Raw genomic sequence first — 15,213 nt, forward strand, 5'->3', positions numbered from 1 at the left:
AGTGTGAAATTAACTTCTGCCTTTTTTCCCCCCATTTCTGAGTTTTGCTTCTTCTGATTCGTCGGCCGCTCGCCTCTTCTGTCCAGCAGGAAGGAGCAGAGCGCCGCACAGAAAGAAACACGATGACGCCAACTGAAAGAACAAGTCCTGAAAGTTGATTTTTTTTCTTTAATATTTCTTTCTTTCTGGGCGAGGTTTTCGTTACGTCTCGTTCAGACTGTTTAAAAACATTTAACTGAAGTTTTGTATCTAAATCTTCGTGTTATGTCACCGTTTTATTGATGGTTGTTTATCGTCTTGACTTCTCTTTGAACACTCTGCAGGAGAATCCAGACAGGAATGTTTTTAAAGCAACACGAGACATCAGAGTTATCAGGAAGTTGTTTTTCAGACATTATCGACTCGTTCTTGTCTTCCCAGGTGAAACAGAAAGTCAGCTGCTGCTGCTGCCTGCTGATTGGTCGACCCAGTCCCACACGTGCACCGAGCCGTCTGAGGCCGCGGACAGCAGCGTCCTCGGCAGCTCGGGATGCCAGGCGTGGCTGGTGACGAAGACGGGGACGCCGTCTTCAGCCTGAGATGAAACCGTGTGACCGCGATGCTCGAACAGCGGCCGTGCGTCCTGCAGCTCCGCCCTCCAGAGAGACGTGTCGAAAATCTGAACAACTCCGCTGAAACCTGCAGGAGGGAGGTGACCATGTTTTTTTATTGGACGATTCCAATTTAAAATAAATTCAATTAGAGATTAAATAAGAGGTTGTGTTTATACGTTTTAGGACTTAAAGGTGTTTAAATTCAAGCTGTATGAAAAATATGTAAAATAAAAATAAAAATAAGGTTGCAGTACCCATTTTAAACACTAGGGGGTCAGAGTTACATACTGCTCCTTTAAGATCAAAAAGGTAAAAAACTAACCTGACACTGCCATACAGCCGGCCAGCGACGGAGCCCACGACACCGTGACATCATCCAGGTCGCAGCGACGTGATTGGACCTCCAGCTGGGCCTGACTCACAGCTCCACTCAGCTTCCTCAGGTCCGAGATCACGGCCTGACCAGACGCTGAGACTCTGACGAGCCTGCAGGTGGACAGACCCTCTGAGGCGTCCGTCCACCAGACGACCGATGGAGCCGAGGACGCCGGCGGAGGTGACAGCTGAGGAGCCGAGGACGTCCGAGTGTCAGCGACGTAAACGCTCCCGTTACAGCAGCCGGCCAGGAAGACGCCGTCACTCACAAAGCGTAAAGCCGTCAGAGGATCCGCTGAGTCGGCCTCTGATGGGACAAACAAAAACAATGTTTCACGGAGGCTAGCAGAGAGAATCACTCCCACGATTCGCCGCCATCTTTTGTTATTGTTTGGATTGAGCGCCCCCTGGTGGAGGAATTTTACAATAAATGACACAAAGTTTTAAAGGCCGTTACCGAGCGTGTACAGAGTGCGTCCTGAGGTGAGCTCGCTCAGCCGGACGTCGGCGCTCTGAGCTCCGTGAAGAATGTGAGGCGGTGACGAGAGTCGAGCTGCGATCCTGCTGCCGCTCTCTGACAAGCCCCGCCTCCCTTCAATGCTTCCTGATTTCCTGATCACATCTGTGATTGGATGACAACACACAGCAGATGTTTATTTATCTCACTTCATATGATCGCACGTCTCGCACCGTGCAGGTCGACTTCTACCTGCTGTTAAACCTGATGACACGTACCGCTGTCGTCTCCTCCCAGGTCCCACAGCTGCAGCTCGGAGCTCCGCCCGTCGTTGCTGACGACACACCTGACAAAAACAAGCCGAGTACATCAAACATGAAGTCTTGATTTAAGAGGGCTTCCTGCAGATCTTGAGGTGGACTCGGGTCTGAAATAAAGGAGCTAAAATCAGACTCCACACATCATTAATGCAGGAACCAAACATTCAGCTCTCTACAATCAAATCAAAAACACGTTAAAGGATTGTTTCTAAAGTAACCTCGAGTGTATCAACTTGGGCTTGGCACCTCTCCAGCTACCAGACATAATCCAGACCTGGTCCGCAGTGGTACTTAGACCAGAGACCCTCCTGTTACCAAGTCCAGACAGACTGAGCTGCTGCTCATGTAACAGATATTTGATTCCATCGATAATTAAAATAAAAGTCTGGTTGTGTTTCTTTAATGTGTCTTATTTTCTCTTTCTTTAATATATTGAACTTTTCGAGGAGGTAAAGAAGAGAAACAGGAGCAGAGTTTGTTCCACGTGAACTCACCTCGTTCCCGGGACGTGTTTGAGGCGGCGAACAGGACCGTCTGTGAAACCTCCGTGAGCGACTTTAAAATCCCGTTCTGCACAGAGTCCCTGAACACAACACGCAGTGGAAGCTTACGGGGACATTTTCGGGTTGAAGCGTTTTAAGCAGGCGAGATGAAGCAGATCACGTCTGGACGCGTTACCTTGTTCTCATCAGCAAACAGTTTGAGAGGTAAACGCAGCTCCAGGAGCTCGTTGTGAGACGGAGCGTATCCGGCCACGCACACGCCTGTGAAAACACAAACGACAGGTTTAAAGTTCACGCCGTCTCAAACATCTCCTCCTGCGTTATCAATGATTTCCTGTTGATGTCTGTTCATTCACGCACTGGTGGTGAGACCATCAGAAGTAACTGATCCCAACGAAGCAGCGGGAGCAATGTGAGGTTAAGCGTCTTGCCCAAGGACACATCGGACATGTTGCTGCAGGAGCTGGGGATCGAACCCCCGACGACAACTCTCCAAACTGAGCCACAGCTGCCCGTGTCTCCGCTGTCCTCACGCCGTACAGGCATCCGCTCATTCTTCCATGCATCCCTCGACCTCGACCCCTCGTACCTTCAGCCCACATCCCTCCCTCGACTCCTTTATCCTCGACCCTTCTCTCCTCATGTAGGTTAGGAACAACCCGGAGGTCCCTTCACATCCAGGGGGGGGTCAGCATTTCTGTGATGGAATTGGCGTCAAGGCGCAGACGAGCTTCAAAAGTGACCAGTCAAATCTCCAAATCTAAAACAGGCGGGGAGCCGGTGCAGGGAGGCGAGGACAGAAGTGATCTGTTCAAAGCAGCAAGAGGTCGAGCTGCTGCGGTCTGTCACTACTGTCAGCTGAATAAGCCCTCCCTGATGATGTGTGCTAATAATAATAATAATAATAATAATAATAATAATAATAATAATGGGTCCAGATGTTGCTTGTACAGTCAGATTTACTCACTTTTCCCAGACGTCCACTCGATGACCTGCGTTGGATGTTCCAGCTGATACACATGCAGGTCTTTGTACCTGAAGAAAGCAGACCGGTGTTACTGACCTGAACACATCAACAAGGTGTGTGTGTGTGTGTGTGTGTGTGTGTGTGTGTGTGTGTGTGTGTGTGTGTGTGTGTGTGTGTGTGTGTGTGTGTGTCTGTCTGCAAAATCCTCAAGTCCAGGACCAGGACCACAGTGAACCCACAGAACATGGTGTTTCTGAGCATCCAGACCATCACAGGAACACAGACAGCAGACACAGGTGCATAGATTTAAATGACATCCAAACACCCCTTCAGTGTCTTTACACATGTGGAAGTACTAAAGGTTGACTTTATTTTCCTTTTGTTCTTAAACTTGCAGCATTTCTACCTTTCCACCAGACTCCGTTTAAATATTTGACTTTTCCCAGCTCGAGCATGAGCACCAATAAGTGAAATAAACACTGTGACTTCATGTTTTAATCATCTGAAACTACTCAATTCAACTCGGCATGAGATGAGCTCACTTAGTTTAAGTGTCTGTATCCTAATTTAAACACTTCTGGGCTGATGTTCACGTCTTTAAATACTCCTGAAGTTGTGTTTTAAGGAAACCTGAAACAGCTAAGTGTTTCTAGAGAGAGCCGATTTAAAAAACAGCTCCATTCAATGCAGGAAATGTGTTTTAAAGTTCAATAAAAATCACCCGTAGCTGCAGGTAAAGCAGGGGAAACAAAAGAGAGTGATTTTAAAGCGGGGTTTCGCGTCAGCGGCGTTGCCTAGCAACGTAAATAAACGGAAGTCGCTTCAGTCTAAACTCGAAGAAAAAACGTAAAAGCGTAAATTTCTCACGTTTTTAAGGACTCGATGAACCAGTCATCTAAGATGTCATCAAACTGGGATTCTTCCATCTTCCCTCTCAAAGTTACGGCGGCTTGTTTTTGATGTTTCACTTCCGGTAGTTCTCATTCTCGAGTTCAGCCGCGTGCTTCTTTAAAGTTAGAGCGCCCCCTGCTGGACAGACACTCCTCCTGCTTTTGAACTCGGATCTTCTTATCCCACTGACTTTTTGTTTGAAGGAAAAACACTTTAAATTCCTATTTAAAGATGTTTGTCAGTCAGCTCTGCACTAAGGACTGGCAGGCTGCTGCTTGGAGCCTCTTTTCTTATTGCACTCGCTGTGAAGTGTTGAATGAATTATTGCTGTGAAAAGCAAAGATTGTCAGTAAAGATCAACAAAGAAAATGAGGAATCAACCATCAAAAGGAGATAAAAAAGGAAACAGAGGAGTAAGACCTGATTCTTGCAGACGGAGCGCACTGTCCCTGCAAGCGTCTGGAATCAGGACTCAGGTTTAAGTTTTGACTAGTTGACGACATGGCGATATATTTGATTTGATTTCAGATATTTGGTGTGTCAGATTTCTATTTTTGTCGCTGTGGTCTCAAAACAAGTACCGGTATCGTGATCATTTCCAGGTTTAAAATGAGTGACGAGCATACATTCATCAAATCGGATGTGTGGCCTTTTCCTGCATGTCATTCCCATCTCTCTGTGCTGTCCTGCCTCAACAGTGAAGGGCATAAAAGTGACCCATTAATGTTTTTATAATATTAAGCCCCCTGCAGTCCTGTCAAATAAAAAGGCAACACAAAAAACATCCCATAACACAATAACATCAGCTGAATCCACAAGGACAATGACTTGTCCTCAAAAAAAAAAAAAAAGGAAGTTTCTTTGAGGATGAATCCTAATAAAAAAAGTCTCATTGTCCTTCATGAATGAGAATTTATCCAGTTGGCCAGATTGGCGATTTAGTTCAGATTTGTAACTTCTGTTTCAGCAGGTGGAATAAAAACGGTAAAAATCTAAATGAGGGTTTTGCATTGCCCACCGTGCAAACACTCACGCCTGAAATCTTCACCCTGCTGTCGTTCGTCGTGACTCCGTCTGTGTGTACAGATTTCCTCTCGCTAAGCTGTGACTCTCCATCAGCGAGCTGAAAGAAGAGAAACAACAGGGGCAGGAAACTCAAAACACTGAAATAACTTTCTTCTGACTTAAATGTGTAAAAATCAGCAGCAGCAGGATGACACAACGATACAGAGCTCCTGTAAAAACGATCTGTAATAAGAAAGTATCAGACAGGCGAACATGACAATAAAAGTGAAAAATAATGTTTTAACTTGTACTACAGTGTCACCTGTCATGCAGAATAAACTTCACCTAACGTGTCTCTATCTGTCTACAAACCCTCCAATGAGAAAAGTCTTCTGCCTGCTCCACTGTTCAAAACATGTGTGCTCAAACAGTTTGGAGATTTTCCCCTCATGACATCACAAAGGGCAGTAGGCCTAGCTTAGTTTACTATATCGCTAACTGACAGTGTTTCAGACAGTGAAAGTCTTCTCGTACCAAACTGAGCTCAAGAAAAAAGACCACAAACACAGTGAAATAAAATACAAACATAAATCAATCAATCAATCTTTATTTATATAGCGTCAATTCATAACAGGCGTTATCTCGAGACACTTTACAAAAGCAGGTAAAGGACCTTACTGTTTGTTAACATTAAGGAAAGAGCAGGTAACAAGACCATGCTCATTGTTATGTTTACAAAAAGCAGGTAAAGGACCTTACTGATGGTTATATTACAAGAGCTCAGCTTAATCCGTCATAGCGTGGCAAGAAAAAAACTTCCTTTTAACAGGCAGAAATCTTCAGCAGACCCGGATCATGATGGAACAGCGATCTGCTAAACTGTGCTGGGCTTGAAAATGGGACAAGAAATGAAAATGAAAAGAACCAAAAATGTTTTAGCTTCACAGACTAAATTTAATCCAGGCCACATTTAAGACTGAAAACCTAAACGCAACCCGCGTTTGGGTCCTCACCCACCTGCTGAGAACCCCTGAAACTAAAGGATGGAAAAATGTTGAAAGCTACGTGTCGTTGAACAGGATGTGGAGAAGAAGATGGTGGAGAACAGGAAACATGATGGTCGCTCTTTGCACCGTGCTGCAGGAACAGGATATAAACAGCTCTCTCTCTCTCCTCTCGCTCGCTCGCTCCAGGTGAATTCTCCTGATCATATCCTGCTGCCTTCTCTGCTTAAGTTTCCTTTTCCAGGATTTTATTTCTGATTTTTTTTCTGTCTTTCTGAAATCTCTGCCGAGCCGAGAGAGAGAGAAAGTCAGTCTGATTGTAGCATGTTAGTGTTTGTGTTGTTCAGTCCTGGTGTTTTCCACACACCCATGTGAGCTGATCTCGGTCTCTGAGGTCTGCCGCCTCGGACGTGGACATCCAGCTGCACTGACAGGCGTACGCCCGGAAACCTCTCCTCCTCTTCTGCTTCGCTCGGAGCTTCTGACGGTCCGGCATGTTGTTTCTACGGAGACACTTCAAGTGAGCTTTCAAAATCACTGAGGATAAATAAATCAGCTCCTCAGCACGTCGACTACGACTCTGAATACTTGAACTACTGTTTAATCAATAAGCCGTCTTCCATCATTTCTTCTCTCTGAATTGATCATTAATCCGGAAAAATCTGTGCTGCAATTTGTGATATATTCACCAAAGAACAATCTCCTCCTACCTGCCCTTACCGATAAAACATCTGTGACTCTGCACTGGTTTTCAATAATCAGCTCTGCTACAACTCATCAAACTGTCTCTGCTAGTCTGGTTTGCTTCTGTGACTCTCTGCAGACTCACCTGAGGAACAGGTAATCACAGGTCGAGTCCCACTCACAGTCGTCGAACATCAGAACCCGGAAGTCACAGGAGGTGCATCTCAGCTGGTCACAGCACCTGATCATCAACAACAGGAAGGACATGTTCATCATTATCTACCTGATCCGTTCTGTGTCTTTGTGAACCCGAAACAGACGAGACAGATCAGACGCTCCGAGTGGAAATGATTGTTTTCACACCTCTTGGACGTTGCAGTTCCGACGCCATTTGGTGCAGAGCTCCCGCCAACAAACACGGGACAGCACCTGGATCCAAAAAAACAAAAAAAAAACAGCACAGACTGTCTCAGACAGAAAAACAGGATTCAGCTTCAAAAGAATCTAAACAGACACGTCACAAAAATGTGTATTTTTATTGCACAACTTTAGAAATGTACGTCGAAATACAAGAGAAATAAACCCTGATTTAAGGTTATTTTGGGGGGGGTCGGGGGGGGGTCGGGCATCGTAGCTTTATTGTGTGGGACAGCTGAAGAGAGACAGGAAATGTTGGGCGCATAGAGAGTGGTGGGCATGAAGGGCCGAGGTCAGTTTTGAACTCAGTGGCGAGGACGAGGAAATAAAAGTGCGATAATGTCACAGCCGTCACATTGTTTTTTTCAAAGCCACCAGACTTCACTGATGAAAGCTGTAATTAATTTCACCTGACAGAAAACGGGAGTTTCTTTGATACCGCTGCCTAACTCGATGCAGAGCTGGCTAAACGCTGAAGCTTCATGGCGACCTGCGCGCACGTCGACTCTAGAGACGAGGGGAGACGACTCTCTCCCATCTTTAGAATTTGCAGAATATGAATGCAGCTCAAACATCCCTTCTGGGCCTCCGTACATGAATGCTGCTGACTGTGTCTGCAGAGATCCGGTCCACTGACCGGGTTCTACTGTCCTGGTTTGTTCTGGTTGACTCTGGACATTTCTGGGTGAGGAGTGGATGTGTTTCCTCCAGCCAATGAGAGCGCAGCAGGTGAGTTTAGGAGGGGATACGATTCAGCGATTAGACGTGAATCACAGTGACCTGAAACACTAAGCTCGCTCCAAAACGAGGATTAACCTGATGTTAGCTTGTTTTGGAAGGTGATAAACACGGGAGGTTAGCTTGTGCTAACAGGTGGTAGCTGTGAGTGTAGCTACAAACATTAAACGTGTACTCAGTTTGAATGTTGAGTTCACAAACTACAATGACAAGTGTTGCTGCCTTTAAAGAGCCATTTCATCAGATGTTATCATCATACTGACATTCACATCCTTCTGTTTGTTTATGATTTCCAATCCAACCTTGTTATTGTTGTTGTTTTCAACTCAAAATGAATGAATTAACTCACTTCCTCCCTCCGCTCTGCGATGACGGTTTCTGTGTCGCTTTGGGAAACTGCTCAGTCTGGAATCAAAACAGAATTCATCCAGACAGAGAAAAAAATAAGTCAATTCAGACCAACCTGAATGAATGTGAGTCACCACCTGATCTGCTCTGCGTACTGTTAGACGTGCAAATGGATTTAGTCACATTTGTAAAGAGATGAAGAATCACACATCTATGTTTATACACAGATCTAAAGAAAGATCAAAATGTTTTCTCTCCCTAAAATCGATCAATATATTGGTCGGGCCCTGATTTCTGTACACGCTCACCTTTTGTTGAGGATGATCAGACAAGTCGTCGTCCAGTAATTCCTCCAGAAGAGCGTCGATATCTTCAGTGATGCTGCTTATCGGCTGTGCAGGTTTTGTGGTGCTGAATTAAAAGAAACCAAACTTTAAGTAACCTCCATATTGATCATTTAAATATGTAACGGTGACGTCTCCATCTTTACTCAGGATTATGGGGATTTTTTAAAACCTGTGGGGAAAAAAAAACATTCACCAATTTAAACCTCAAACAAAGTGGATTAGAGCCGGACTGATTGATCAGCCAGCCGATATTAGTGTATCAAGTGAATACTGATATCGGTTAATTCTATATCAGATATGCACCAATAATAAAAAATTAACGAGTGAAATAGCATTTTATTTGAGTGTCATTTTATGAAACAAGCAGCTGTCGTTCTGCCTGTCACCAGCAGAGGGCGCTGTATGGGTGGAGACTCTCGTACATGAGTTACTTTCCAGTTAATAAATGTCTACATATTAACAATAGATCTAAGAAACACATCAGTCAATATACAGTCCCACATCGGTCGGGCCCTGAAATGGATCTTATAAAATCTTTTTAGAATCAAGTTCTCTTTTCTTTTTTTGAGAAAATGAAAGTAAGCATTCAGTATTTTGTTGCCATTGTAGAACCGGTAGTTTGACATCATTGTATCCTAAGGGAAGGTAAGAAGATGTAGCCGGTCACTATGAATTATTTGCCCTTTGCTCGTTTTTTAAAGGGGACATTTCATGAAAAATCCACTTTTACAGTGTTTTTGAACATTTATTTCAACCCAAAAAATGTGAAATAAATCCATCCAGTCCTTTGTTTGTGGTCTGCTTATGGTCTCTTACCACACAGAGAAAAATGCTCCGTTTCAAATTTTCTACAGGAGTGATGTCTACAGGTGAAACTCAGGGGGCGGGGCTTATTGCATTTAAAGAGACACACACACCAAGACAGAGCGTTCTGAGAGAGCTGGTTTCTGCAGGGTCACAAACCTCCTCTGCTGCTTGATTCATGTTAGATTTGGACCAAAGCTCAGAAACACAGATGTTTCATGTAGAGCACAGAGGGACAGTTTGAAAGGTGGAAAAAAGGGTATAATATCCTCTTTAAATAAAGAAATATGTGTGTTAGAATCTGAGAGGTGGGGGTGTTTGTTTACTGTGAACATGTACCAGAACATGACGGCTCGTTTTGATGCAACAAAACCGAAATAAACATAAAAAAAAGGTAAAAAGGGAAACACTGTCTGTGTATTTGTGACGGGAGCTAGCCGAGTTAGCATTGTTTTACCTGCGTTTTCCTCTCCCCTCCTCATCCTCTTTTTCCCCACATTTTCCAGCGTCGCTCGATGACGTCACCAGAGCTGGCGACGTCACGGCGACGTCGCGACAAAACTTTTTCTCCACTTCGTCCAGAAGTTCGTCCAGGTCGTCGTCATCTTTATCAATCATCTTATCATCGAGCTAGCTTTCGGCTAACTCGGCTACCACGACAGGCAGCGAGAGCTAACGCGAGCGTTCGACGTTGCTAGGTAACAGAGCGGAAACGAACAACAGTGCCTTCAAAATAAAATCTAGATAGGTGTAAGAGTATTTCACCTGTTGGTCAAACTTAATCATGCTAAATATCTATCTTTACTATTTTACATCCTAGTACTGCACCTCTTTCTAATTGTCTTTTGTCAGGGGAGACAACATGACTCATTGATTTATTGATTTTATCTGTTGGGTTATCCAGTATGGAGAGTTTGTTTGTGTCTTACTAATTATATGATTTTTTGTGTCGCTTGATGTATGGCAACTGTGATTGATATGTAAATATTAAAGATACCAATGTGAATTTATATGCTGTAAATGAATGCAGATTATAAAGGTTTTCTGGCTTCATATTATTAATTTACTGTCTTTGTGTATCATTTATTTAAGTTAGTTTTTTTATATTTTGATTTTATTTTTAATAAAATCGTTTTTTTAACAATTGTGTTTATTTTTAAGTACTGTTGATTACATTATTTTGAATAAATGTGTAATATATGAATGTAAATCAGAGGGAAGAAGCTTGACTGCAGCTGACAACACGCACACACACACACACACACACACACACACACACACACACACACACACACACACACACACAGAACTCGTTTATTTCTGGGCTTTTATTTGTTGCATACAGAAACAAAACCCACAAAATGTGGCCTGGGTCTTTATTGTCAAAAAGACCAGAACATTGTCACTTACATACGGGTCACACGAGCAACTTGGGACCCCCGTTGTCCTCGTTAAAACATTTAATTATGCGCACAACCAGGCAAACTATTACGACTATCTAAGCAGTGGAAATAGAACAGCCCAAACACGTAATATCATTTAAATCATTTATAGTGTAAGAAATTCATTAGCATTACATTTTATTTTGAAACTGTGAAAAGGAAGTACGCTCCGTGTGAATTCTGTTTAACACCTTATCGAATGAGCAATGAATGGTTAGCCTAGCTGCTAGCAATCCCTGTCGGGCATTAACCTTCAGTTTGATAAAGTTAAAAGAATAATTATAATTTTTTCTGCTGGAGAACAAAAGCTAAATGTTCGTTGTCGGCAGGATTCGAACCTGCGCGGGGAGACCCCAATGGATTTCTAGTCCATCGCCTTAACCACTCGGCCACGACAACCGGATACATATAACCATACTGCTTCCGGTTAAATAGTCGAACATCTGAATTGCTAAAAAGTAAAGCTGAAACAATCTATATTAATATTTAACTTTAGAAAACGTTAGAAAACAGTATAAATCTTGGTTCTTGGACATATCTGTGATAAAGTATTTGAAGTTTATACTTTGTAAAGTTAAGTGTCCTTATTGTTCATCAGAGTAATTATAACATGCAAACAGTGTTAGACTCTTCAGTACAAATGCAAAAGTCAGAAGGGTTGACATTGTGTTTGCTGTATTTTGCATTGTCCCTTAGAGGTGTCAGTAATTCTGTGCATTTCTCAACATAACACCTGAAGAAACAGTAGGCCTACCTTGGAGATGTTTTCAGTGCAGACCACGAGTCGACTGTTTCTATCTGTGTCGTGTTTTTCTCAAGAAGAAAAAAAATAAAACATCGAGAAAATAAAAAACAACCGTTTCAATAATCCTCCAGCGCCCTCTTGTGGACGAAACTCAAACCTCTTTTTCAACATTTTCAATCTAATAATAATAACTTTATAAGGACAGGAGAGGAACTATGACTTTCTCTAACTGTGTCTAAACTCTCCTGCAGAATCTCACTTTGCACGATGAAGGTCGAGCACTGAAACTTTTTCAATAAATGTTTGTTTGCAAGTTAGACTGTGCAGAAGTTTACCTGTACACTTAGTATGTTATTGTAACACAGGTGTGTGGCTTCATACCCAGGTTGCAACCAGTTTCCTTTCGTGCTATCATTTGAGTTGAGAAAGTCTGGTTTTATCTTTATTCAATTACTGTGAACACAAACAGCCAAACTGACTTCGATCAGACTTTCTCCTGCCTGACCTCATCAAGTCTGAGTGAGCTGACGTGAGAAGAGGAGGCGCGGTGACGTTTACTGTGACTGCTACACGGTGCATAGAGTGATGATTTAATGAGCATCTACACCTGGGGATTCTGAATTACACTGGAGCAAATGTAAACCCAAATCCATCAGCATTACATAATCCCATGGGCCCCCCCCTGGACACACGCCCCAAGAGAAAAGTTCAGGCACAGTTTTGAGACTCAATTCTCAGCAAAGGCCAAATGTGTAAATTTCCTGCCATGATAAGATGTTAATCTACAGGAAGTCACAGCTGTCAGATACATTGACCTACATCTAAAAACCCCCACAACTTTCAGAACCCGGAGATCGCTTCCAAAGAGTCAGAAGTTTCCTTTGCTCCGTTGCATCTTCATTTCCACTTTAAGTTTTTTACTTTTCCAATAGCAGATAAGGAGACGAAGAGAGGAGATCTACGAATCATCTTCACACGTTAAAGAAACTCAATTTGAGCAAAATTCTCTGAAGTTTGAGCGTTTCATTATATGAAATAGAAATCCTGCACAACACAGGGTTTTAAAAATCCCTGGCAAGATATCAAAAAGTGCTTTTTGCTGCACTAATCATTTTTAACTTCCATAAGATAATGACAACACACTTGTACATCTTCTAATATCAACTCTTCAAGGACTCAAAACTGCATGTTCGCCTGTTTTAAAAACTTCAAACAAACTTCTGCTCACTGAAAACTACAAACTAAAGTCCCACCTCAGACGAGGAACACTTTTTTGGGGGGTTGGCCAATCACAGTTGAGTAAACTCGTCTCGTCTGTTGCTTTGATATATATCGATTTATCCATCTTTTATTCTCCGTCTCTCGCTGCTTTGTTTTCATCATCTCGTTGACTTTTCGATCTCGTCTTTTCTCCTGTGATTTGCGTTTCCTGACTCTTGATGTTTGTTATGAAGCTCCAGTGTAAACTCAGTCAGGAAGACTTTTACTTATTTGTGCTATTTGATTATTTATTATTATCAGGTGATGCAGAACAATACAAGACGAGTGAGGGACAAGGCAAGAGTACAGAGGAGAGACATGCTAATATAAGACAGAGCATAGCAAGCAGGGAGTAATAAAGACATCAGGAAGTGTGTGTGTGTGTGTGTGTGTGTGTGTGTGTGTGTGTGTGTGTAATTCAAGTGAATACTAGTGTTTTCCCCCCTTTCTTCACATTCTTCTTTATAATCTTTATAATCACCTTCACATTTCCACGCTCACTTTCTGGCCCCTGTCTTAATCAGCCGTCTCATCTAACCAATCACACGGCGTTCCTCCCTCATCGTCGACCAATCACACGGTGTTCCTCCCTCATCGTCGACCAATCACACGGCGTTCCTCCCTCATCGTTCTTCCCCCTTTTAAACATGAATCTTTTCTCTGCCTTCAGTCTCTTCATGCTTTAGGTTTTGTGCCTCCCTCCACCTTCACTCCTCGCAGCATCATCATCCATCAACTCTTCACCTGTCCACCCTCGACATCAGCTTCAGCACCACCAGGGTCCGGACTCGGGGGGGGGGGGGGGGGGGCAGATAGACATCAACCCCCCCCCCCCCCCCCCCCCCACAGACCCCATGTTATTCATTGTTTATTTTATTTTGTATTTAACCTTAAAAAGTCTCATTCAGATAAAGAACCTCTTTTAACGAGTGTCTGAGACAGGCAGCAACACAATTTATTTAGTTTCAGAACAAAAACATTTCACCATAACAAACATAAATTAAGGAAAAGAATCCACTTAAAACAAATAAGACCTTTAAACACATCCAAGGAGCCCGTGTTCTCCTTATGAAGGATAAATGAAACAGACTTTCATAAACGCAGATATTTACGTCAGGCCTGAGGGGAAGTCCTGAGTGTAAAAATACCAAACACCAAAGAGGTGACCTTTTTCTTTTTTTCTTCAGTTCCTGTTTTTAAAGTTTACGGAGTTTCCAGCCTCCATATTTAACATAAAAAATGTACTTGGAAAAAGTCATGTTGCTAAAAATCAGACTTTCCATCTGCTGTTCAAAAATGTCTGAGACAAAAATACAAAATAAACCAGCTGAAAAAGTCAGACGAGGTCATTATACAGATATTAATCTTCAACGTGTGAACATAAAAAAAAAAAAAAAGGAAAACTTTGAGAACTAATCCTGTTAGACTCCTGCTCTTTCTTCCAACAGCTCCTTTGGAACGCCTCGCCGCTCATATCGATCACCTGGAGGCGTGACGGTGGCGCCAGTTTAATTCAGAGGTAGACAGAGAGGCGCCACTGTCCAACGCCGATATGATACCGCTGCAGATTTTAATGTTGAAGCACAAAGGCGGAGAGGCGGAGAGGCGGCAGTGCGGCGCAGAGTTCTCTCTTCTGATTGGTCAGTAGGCGGAGCTTAAAGGCTCAATATGTAACATTCTGAACATATAAATCTCCGTCTGTAACTTTTTTGTGTTTTTGCTGCTGCCCGTCTCGACCGGCTCTGCCTGGAAAAAGAGGTTCTGATTGTCCCGTGTGACGGCGCCGTTTCAACAAAATATAAATAAATTAAAGTCGTGCTCAACTTTGTGAAGTCAAACTCCCCCTGAGTCGGCTGTTTCCAGCTCTGTATACCCCTGACACCTCCTTCGGCTTTTTAAGGTTTCACTGAGAGGCTCAAACATGTTTCATATCCCCCCCGAAAACAACTCCCCCCTCTCCATCTGTTAATCCTGCCACCGCGAGGGCGGAGACAGACGCTGCTGCATCTCAGGAAGGAGACGCTAACGATGAGGCCGCCGAGCCGAGGCCGCCCCGCTTCAGATCTGTGCACGGGGACGAGGCGTCTTCCAGCTCCAGGTTCAGTTTCTTGTGCGTGGTCCGATCTCTGAGGCGTCGGAACATCCCGCTCTTGTGTCCAGATTTAATTTCTATCTTTTCCATGATGAGTTTTTGTTTTTGCATCTCGTTACTGACTGCGTTTTTCTATTTTAGGTCGGGAGGGGGAAACTTCACCATTCCTTTAGATTAATAACACAAAAACTTAAGTGGTATTAATAAAGAAAAAGGAAACA

The 15,213-nt window shown here is 43.3% G+C and overlaps 2 protein-coding genes across 2 annotated transcripts; both read right to left on the bottom strand.

Annotated features, from left to right (window-relative positions):
- Positions 1 to 262: 262 nt before the first annotated feature.
- On the bottom strand, positions 263 to 4,373 carry wdr73 (WD repeat domain 73). The gene is made up of 8 exons (XM_079344652.1): positions 4,083 to 4,373; positions 3,216 to 3,283; positions 2,424 to 2,509; positions 2,240 to 2,328; positions 1,704 to 1,771; positions 1,426 to 1,590; positions 916 to 1,275; positions 263 to 678 (listed from the first exon to the last, which is right to left on the bottom strand). Exons 1-8 carry the CDS (start codon positions 4,139 to 4,141, stop codon positions 434 to 436), a joined length of 1,140 nt encoding a protein of 379 aa, XP_079200778.1. The 5' UTR covers positions 4,142 to 4,373; the 3' UTR covers positions 263 to 433.
- A 1,671-nt stretch (positions 4,374 to 6,044) lies between these two features.
- cfap418 (cilia and flagella associated protein 418) lies at positions 6,045 to 10,182 on the bottom strand. The gene is made up of 6 exons (XM_079343506.1): positions 9,911 to 10,182; positions 8,611 to 8,713; positions 8,304 to 8,359; positions 7,163 to 7,228; positions 6,945 to 7,040; positions 6,045 to 6,618 (listed from the first exon to the last, which is right to left on the bottom strand). The coding sequence occupies exons 1-6, from the start codon at positions 10,069 to 10,071 to the stop codon at positions 6,459 to 6,461; spliced, it is 642 nt and encodes a 213-aa protein (XP_079199632.1). The 5' UTR covers positions 10,072 to 10,182; the 3' UTR covers positions 6,045 to 6,458.
- Positions 10,183 to 15,213: the final 5,031 nt, after the last annotated feature.

This window comes from Symphodus melops (genome assembly GCF_947650265.1).
Source record: "Symphodus melops genome assembly, chromosome: 5".
In the NCBI taxonomy this organism is placed as follows: Eukaryota; Metazoa; Chordata; class Actinopteri; order Labriformes; family Labridae; genus Symphodus; species Symphodus melops.